Raw genomic sequence first — 8,513 nt, forward strand, 5'->3', positions numbered from 1 at the left:
CCATTTTCCCAGTCCTTTTTTTATTTATATAAATTGTACTCCAATTCAGCGTAACGTAATTCGGAACGGGGTTGGAAGGATTCAGCAGGCCCGGTCAGCGTGATCGGCCGCCATGCCCTCGTGACTCGCGTCGCTAGCTGGATCCGAAAAATCCCGTGCCCCCACGCGCCTCCCCACTCTTCCCGGCCCCCCGTTCCGTTCCGTTCACGTTCCAAAAACCCGCGACTCGAAAAACCACCATCCATTCATTCCACTGCACCCATTTCTCACACTCCCCGATCCCCTCTCGCCGTTCGCCAGCTCGTCTCCTTCCTTCCTCCCCGACGTCGCGAACTTGATCTAGAGCGTTCCTGCGGCCAATGGCGACCTCTACGGGGCCCATGGCGCCCCACGCGGCCTGCCCCTTCAGCCCGGTAGTTCTCCGCCGGGCGCCGCGGCTGGTGCGTCTCGCCGCGCCTCGCCGCGCGGCTGCCGCCACCACCAGCTGCGTGCTCACTGATGCCCCCCAGGGGATCAAGGTATGTCGCTCTATCGCCGCTCATTATTTCGTCTCCCGCCTCTTGTATGCTTGGCTGGATCCGCGAGCCGCATTGCTGATCTATACCGCGCGTAGTAATAATGGGTGGTGATTGTCGGTGTTTGTGACAGATGGAGCCGTCGGGTGCGCCCTCCCCGGAGTCTTCGACTGTGGTGGCGCCGCGGAGGGACGTTGGCCCGGATACGGTGGCGTCCATCATCCTCGGGGGAGGCGCTGGCACGCGCCTTTTTCCGCTCACACGGACGAGGGCTAAGCCCGCGGTAATCACCTATCCTCGCTCCGCCTACTCATAAGTCACATTTCTTCATGCATTTGTAACACATTCCATGAATGTAAAACACCGAATGTGGGTTCGTGTTGCAATTCACGCCATTGATTAAACCTTGAGGAAGCTAAGTAGTGATTGCGTTGTCTTCTATTGCCATCAGGTGCCTGTCGGGGGTTGTTACAGACTGATCGATATTCCCATGAGCAACTGCATAAACAGCAAGATTAACAAGATCTACGTTCTCACCCAGTTCAATTCCCAGTCTCTCAACCGGCACATTGCGCGGACATATAACTTTGGCGAGGGAGTTGGTTTTGGTAATGGATTTGTGGAGGTATACTTATGATCCTAAATAGTATGTGTAATTGAGTGGCGTGCAGCTTTGATGCGTTGGTGGTCATGTTTTATGGTTGATTTTTTTTTTCTTGATGATAGGTGCTTGCGGCTACCCAAACAGCAGGGGAATCCGGAAAGCGATGGTTTCAGGGAACAGCGGATGCTGTCAGGCAGTTCCTATGGCTGTTTGAGGTCCTTGTAGTGCCATCTCAAGATGTTGTATGTTTGATAGGATGCTAGATCTTTCCCAATTTTTAACTTCTTTCCTGTTATCTGTGAAGGATGCAAGGCTCAAACGCATAGAGAACATACTGATTCTATCTGGTGATCATCTTTATAGGATGGATTACATGGACTTTGTGCAGGTGTACTCCTTGTTGATGTTTTAGACTCAGGCTTGTTTTCTGTTTTAGTTTTAGAAGGCATCTAAATAGTGATATCTTTTTGCAGAAACATGTTGACTCTGGTGCCGACATTTCAGTTGCATGTGTTCCTATGGATGAGAGGTCATTCATCTTTATCAGACAGTTGGCCTTCTTTTACTAACGATGTTCTAGCTAGTCCTATTTCTCCATTTTGTTTCTAGTTTCTAATCTGTTTAGTACTTCAGTTGGCCTTCTTTTACTAACGATATTCTAGCTAGTCAGCACGACTTTAGTGTACCGTTAATTAGCTTTGAAAGTTTACTTGTGTTATGCCCATCATCCGTATTGGCTTTGAATTTCAGTGTCTTGTAACAACTAGCTAATACATTGATGGACCACAATCAGATATTCCTCTCTTTTGAGCTATTTTGTTCATCTTGTCTACCTGCAGTCGAGCTTCTGATTTTGGATTGATGAAGACTGACAGGAATGGTCGCATTACCGATTTTCTTGAAAAGCCCAAGGGTGAAAGTTTGAAATCAATGGTACATATCCTCAGACCAAATCTAAAGACAAATACCAGCTACATGATTTTTCTACAGAAGTGTAAAATGATTTGCATAAAACATACTGTATCTATTACTTTTTTGTTGCTGTCTGGATTATTTGAAATTACTTGTCGTCTTTATCTCAAATTCTGCTCCTTGTTAGTGCAGGTAGTAGATATGGAAATATTTGGTTTGTCTCCAGAAGTTGCAAATGTGTATAACTACTTGGCTTCCATGGGAATATATGTATTCAAGACCGATGTGTTATTAAGACTTCTGAGGTAAAATTTTAACAGTCCTGCAGGTGGCATTTTTTGTTCATACACTTCTGACACATACATTTATCAGTTCCTTTTTGTTTCGGACTAAAATTCAACATAGATCTCCAAGGACTAAGATAGTGTCTGGTTAGGGGGATATGTCGGCGGGATGGTTTGGGCAAGCAATTGCATTGATAGAAGATTTTCCTGGTTAGTTGTATTGCATGGTACTGACTATATGATACTTTATGGACCAACTTTTATGAAAGAAAATTTATAAACTTAGCATATCTCAATTTATTTTTCATGAATCAACAAAAATATACACTCTTCAATTGCATTAATAACCTAATTAACACTCATTACGATAATTCACTTTATTGTTCACTGAGTGCTGAGTCTGGGATCTTCCCGAGAAGCTTGCATCTCGCCACCCATAAAAAGGGAAAAAAAGGAATGCCATCTAACTTGGATCAATCTATCATTTAGGGACTGTCCCATCAATCGAACCAAACTTTTGGCGACCCTATATACTCGACTATCCCATGCCATCCCATATGAGCGTCTGAATGACCCTTCAATATTTGAGATTAGCTTGCCTCAATCTAAATCACAAGTTTACCATGAGATCATTTTACATCAAGAACAGAAGGTATTTTTGTTTGAAGGAAGTTCTCCGGGACATGTCAATGGATAATGTTTTGGTTAACACACTTACACAAGTGTAAGGACCTAAGTAAGGACAACGGTAAGGTTTTAAGCATGCAGTGCTAAGGTCCGATTCCCAATTCCCTAGCGACACGTCCATGCAAGTTATGACACAATAAATCTTCTCTTGATGTGTTTTTTTTCCTTTTTGGTGTGTGACAAATGCCAAATCATACAGAAGTATCATATTACCTCATAAGATGAAGGTGCTGATTTATTTGCTAAGTTCACATTTCTTAGAAACATCTCTACATCATAATTGTTACTTTCGAGATGAGAGGATGCTGATACTCTTTATATTGTTGTTTTGATCTGTTAGAGGCCATTATCCAACAGCTAATGATTTTGGCTCAGAAGTTATTCCGATGGCCGCAAAAGACTACAATGTGCAGGTGTGTACTTCTTATAATCCTCCATATCCAGCAGGTATAATAAATTCATGTGTCTCCATGCTTTTGATAACCATGCGTCAGAATTCATTTGATTGACATGCATTCTAAATTTGGAAAAGATTATGGCAACAATATGTTTTTTTTATGACAGGCTTATCTATTTGATGGTTATTGGGAAGACATTGGGACCATAAAGTCCTTCTTTGAGGCAAATCTTGCTCTCACAGATCAGGTTTACCTTTTTAGTTAACATCACTATCAACTATAATATTCTGTGCTAGATTATTTTTTCTGATGAACTCATTGATGATCTATGTAGTCTCCGAACTTCCATTTTTATGAACCTGTGAAGCCCATTTTTACATCTCCCAGATTTTTACCTCCAACCAAGGTGGAAGATTGCAAGGTTAGATTCTCTTATCAGATTGTTTCTCGGAATAAGTCAGCTGTAAAAAGTGGACTTAACTACCTGAAATCTTATTAAAGTATTTAACCCCTTAATCTCACTAAACCAGGAAAATTTTACACCGCAAAGCAATTTGGGATACCTTGTTTTGCTGTTCAGCGGATGAAGTTGACTTTTTACAATTTTTTGTTAAAATGGACATATGTTTTGTTTCTTTCACGATACATTACATGGCTTTCTTGATGTATTTTTTCTATGCAGGTTTTGAACTCTATAGTTTCACATGGATGTTTTCTAACAGAGTGCAGCGTTGAGCACTCTGTTATTGGTATCCGCTCAAGATTACAACCAGGGGTACAGCTAAAGGTAAATCAGTATTTTCTGTTATTTATTTGAACCACAGATTGTACAAAGAGGGAGGAAACCAGACCAAAACTTACTCTTAGACATTGGTAGCCAGCCTGCATGGTTAATAATTGGATCTGTTTTTAGAAAGCCCTACCAATGCAGAATAAACCGGAAGGCAGTGTAAGCTTGTCTACTATTGTTTGAACATGCCGGAAATGATAACTTCCAGATTACTACTTTGCACTTCCGTCGTAACAACATGGCATATTGCTACCATGTAGTGGTAATTAACGACCTTTTGTGCTTAAGCAATTACTAACTACTCCCTCCGATCCATAAAAAGTGTCGTCCATTTTGTACAAAATGGACGACACTTTTTATGGATCGGAGGGAGTAGTTTACGTGTTGGTAAACAATTTATGTATTTATTTTTCTTCAACCTACGGTGTGTTTTTCTTTTCAAGATCCTTAACTGAAAAATGAACTGAGTGTAGGATACCATGATGATGGGGGCAGATTACTATCAAACTGAAGCTGAGAGATTTTCTGAACTTTCTGATGGAAAAGTTCCGGTTGGTGTTGGAGAAAACACCAAAATAAGGTTATACCTCACTGTACATACTTTGGTAATAGGAAATTGATAATCCAATCCTGGTCCATATGAACACTTTTTCTAACACTTAGCAAAAATCTATTTTTAAGTTTCAAGTATTTTAGGGAAAAAAATCATGAATCATGAAGATAGAGGATGGGTAGTTTATCCTTGTAATTTTTCAATGACAAAACATGCTTATTTTATTTCATTTGTGAGCTGTGTAAAAGTCATAAACCGAGTTGTGAAACAAATTGCAACAGCACAAATTAGGTAACTTGTTTACGCAGAATTTCATTTTTTTTTCCACACAACTCTAGTGATCATATTTTGTCATGAAACCAAAAAAATATAAATTTATACCCATTTTCTTTGTGCATGCATTTTTTCTTCATATTTTTAAAAATTTAAAATATTTATTTTTTGCTAAGCTTAAAAATATGTTTCCATATGTACCCAGGTTCTAAAAATGTGCTCTGTTTGGTCATATACCTGTTAGGTGCATTCTTCTAATTCTATGTTTTGACATATATACAGGAACTGTATTATTGACAAGAATGCTAGAATTGGGAAGAATGTGGTCATTATGAATTCAGAGGTATAATGCCTCACATGACTATGATTTAAAACATTTTCTTATTTCTCAGGCAACTTACATATAGACACACCACTAGGTGCACTCACTATGTCGCTAGTCAGTAGTCACCATCTTAGATACAACTTGTGGGATACCATCGAAGCAAAATATATCGCCTTCCGGTTCAAAAGATGCACCATGACTTGGGAGCTACTATATAACAAGTTCTTGGGCAGTACAGAACATTACAATCAATGAAATAAAAACATTAAGCTCCTAGCTTCACGAATGATCACAGCATTCACTCCATCTAGCATTTCTTCTGAAAGAATGATTGAACTGGTACATTATTTCCGGAGGTGAGGTTACTATTAAATATTCTAGTTACGGAACTTCTCAAAACAAATTGCTGAGTAATTTCCCTTACCTGTAAGTGCAGAATGTGCAAGAAGCAGACAGACCATCGGAGGGATATTATATTCGTTCTGGGATAACTGTGGTGCTTAAAAATGCAGTTATTCCAGATGACACAATTATCTAGAAGATCAGCACAGGAAATATCTTCAGGTGAGCTTATGCAAACATTTCTTCAGTTTGGATAGACAATAAGGTCAGTGCTTCGGTCTAATGATTTAGGGGATATGTCATATGTGCCAATGCCTTCTTTGTGCAGAACAAAGTAGTAGTATATGGTTATTCTGACACGACAGAGATCTTTGTTGATATGTTCACAACTAGAAGTTTTCTAGTCTTAACAAAGGAGTGTTTCCTTCGATCGTTCACACTGACAAAGAAATACTCCCTCCGATCCATAATAAGTGTCGCTGATTTACTAGTGTCGCTGATTTACTACAACTTTGTACTAAATCAGCGACACTTATTATGGATCGGAGGGAGTAGCATCTAAAGTCAGTTTGAGGAGTTGCCTATACACTTCTCTGTACAAGATCCTACCTAGATACCCTAGCCTTTCAGCATTGATAGTTGGAAAGAGCTTCTACTACAGGTCCTGCTCCTACAGATCCAGTATTTCCATCCGGTATTAATCATCAAGGATTGTGTGTGGTTGTCTAGGTAGGAGGGTTTCATTCGATTGTTCACATTGAAAAAGAAATAGCATCTAAAAAGTCAGTTCAAGGAGTTGCCTATACACTTTTCTGTACAACATCCTACCTAGATACCGTAGCCTTTCAGCATTGATAGTTGGAAAGAGCTTTTACTACAGGTCCTGCTCCTACAGATCCGTATTTCCATCCGGTATTAACCATAAAGTGTTTGTGTGTGGTTGTCTAGGTTTAGTATCGTATTTGCATAAAAGTGCGCAATTCTAGAGGTAGTTTGTGTATAGGCCTACAGCTCTTGGATCGGTAAATTCTAATCTTAACAGCTTTCATATCATTAGTTGATTTAGGGGTTCTTCTATATTTTAGGATCATGGAAGAGATAACTCAGCCTGTGCATTGTAAGATGTGCACAGTCAAAAGGGTTCCGCTGGTTAATATTCACATTGACTTTTAATTATTGCTCTGAATTATTGGTAACTAGTCTAGTTGTCATTTGCACGAACAAAGGTAAAAGACATGTTAAAATTTGTTCAGGTTATGTCAGAAACTAATTTGTTCTGGTCAGAATGGCTCCTTTGTACTTACCTTCCCACAACACCAGACTGATTAAACTTACATTCATACCATCTAATGCTTTTGAACATACATTTCTGTGCCTATAACTCCATGATTGTAAGTTGCAGATACCAATCCATGCAGATGTGTTGCATTTGAAGGATATTGTCAAAGCGGAACCATGCAGTGAATAAACTTCAGTGGCTCGAATACCACCAGGATGCCGATCCTGCTAAACCTGAGGATTGAACACCTGCACCGCAGCACTGGCGCGGCCAAAACATTGTGGTTCTTCCAAGCTTCCCAGGCAATGATTTGGAGGATCATCTTGGAGCATCAACAGTTCACTATGAGATTACAAGCATCGCCTGGCACGCAGGGGACATGTTTGGATGTGTTCACATCGGAAACTGTATATGTTGAAGCCAGCTATAGCTGGAGTGTGAGGAGAACGCTGATACATTGTATTGCATGTTAAGAAACGAACAATTAAATAAAGAATGCATTTCTGTTGCTTTATATCTGGAGTGTGTAACTCACAGTTTGGATCATCATCAGAATCGCGCCTCTTGCTCGCTAGCATGATGGTCGATTGTTTGGCATGGGCCGACACGAGCTTGGGCGACTGGGGTTGGGGCCTGTTCGTGGGTGCTGGTGGAGGGGGTCGGAGTCGCCAGCTCAGGAGGAGTGTTTCTGTAATGACGATGACTTCTGCGTGCCATCTTGATGACAGCTTTCTTTCAGTAGCGTGGGGAGTGAGTGTGGGTGGCCAGATCGACCAGGGTGTCTTGTGTGTGGTCTTTTGATTGCGTCATGGACGTTTGTTACGGTTTTCGTCCGGTTTTCTGTTATTCTCTTTTCTTAAATAATGGATCGAGTCCTTCGGACTCCGGTTCGAGAAAACAGTTCGGACGAATTATTTACAACTTATTTATATCTGAGCCCAGTAAAACTAAGTTTCAGTCATGCTTATCTTGGAAAGTCGCAGTGAGAAGGTGCCGAAACAAGGCTGGACGCATGTCCAAGCAACGCCGTCTTAAAGGTTAGAGCTATGCTCACGCTTTCATGGAGACAACCCGCCGAGGTTAAACCCAGCGACGTTGCCACCGCTTGACGCCTTCTTCTCAATCTTGCCGGGCTTCGTCCGTTGTGCGGCGGCAGCTCTCTTCAGCTCAATCTTAGCAGCTGCTCCTCCTTGTAAATCGGGCCGAAGATGGCTTCGAACAGTCCTTTCTCCTTTGCTGGCGTCGCGTCACGGCGGCATTCTTTGTCGTCGCCGATGGCACGCGCAAGAAAGACGGAGCTGCTCGTCGGCTCAGGCTCCTCCCGCCGGGCGATGCCACCGCCGGTGCAAATTATTAAGAAGATTAAACGACTAGCTTTGTTTAATTTCTTGTCATGACTACACCGTAAGTAATTTACCATGTGTTCATTTCTTATCCATAACATGATTGAGTAATTACCTGTCCAACGCGTGAGCTCCAAACGCACATTATTAATTGACAAAACCTATATTTCAAAGCCAAAAACTTGGTTTAAACACTTGGCTGCGTTTA

The 8,513-nt window shown here is 41.3% G+C and overlaps 1 protein-coding gene across 2 annotated transcripts; it reads left to right on the forward strand.

Annotated features, from left to right (window-relative positions):
- The first annotated feature begins 219 nt into the window (after positions 1–219).
- On the forward strand, positions 220–7,476 carry LOC100830583 (glucose-1-phosphate adenylyltransferase large subunit 4, chloroplastic/amyloplastic). Of its 2 annotated transcripts, none has more exons than XM_014897884.2 (16): positions 220–518; positions 649–798; positions 967–1,140; positions 1,242–1,334; positions 1,424–1,507; positions 1,593–1,648; positions 1,959–2,052; positions 2,224–2,336; positions 3,343–3,415; positions 3,567–3,647; positions 3,735–3,821; positions 4,083–4,187; positions 4,664–4,770; positions 5,299–5,359; positions 5,778–5,905; positions 7,102–7,476. In XM_014897884.2, the coding sequence occupies exons 1-15, from the start codon at positions 360–362 to the stop codon at positions 5,877–5,879; spliced, it is 1,539 nt and encodes a 512-aa protein (XP_014753370.1). In that variant the 5' UTR covers positions 220–359; the 3' UTR covers positions 5,880–5,905; positions 7,102–7,476. The 2 variants fall into 2 exon arrangements, with proteins under 2 accessions (XP_014753370.1, XP_003561277.2); XM_003561229.4 differs by having other exon boundaries at positions 222–518; positions 7,086–7,476.
- Positions 7,477–8,513: the final 1,037 nt, after the last annotated feature.

Source organism: Brachypodium distachyon, chromosome 1, assembly GCF_000005505.3.
Source record: "Brachypodium distachyon strain Bd21 chromosome 1, Brachypodium_distachyon_v3.0, whole genome shotgun sequence".
Classification (NCBI taxonomy): domain Eukaryota; kingdom Viridiplantae; phylum Streptophyta; class Magnoliopsida; order Poales; family Poaceae; genus Brachypodium; species Brachypodium distachyon.

What these genes read in the sequence shown, in the direction of transcription:
- LOC100830583 (XM_014897884.2), top strand. Translation starts at nt 360, where the DNA reads ATGGCGACCTCTACGGGGCCCATGGCGCCCCACGCGGCCTGCCCCTTC. An exon ending in ATCTTGCTCTCACAGATCAG is followed by an intron (nt 3,648 to 3,734) that starts GTTTACCTTTTT and finishes TGATCTATGTAG; the next exon opens with TCTCCGAACTTCCATTTTTA. An exon ending in CCAAGGTGGAAGATTGCAAG is followed by an intron (nt 3,822 to 4,082) that starts GTTAGATTCTCT and finishes TTTTCTATGCAG; the next exon opens with GTTTTGAACTCTATAGTTTC.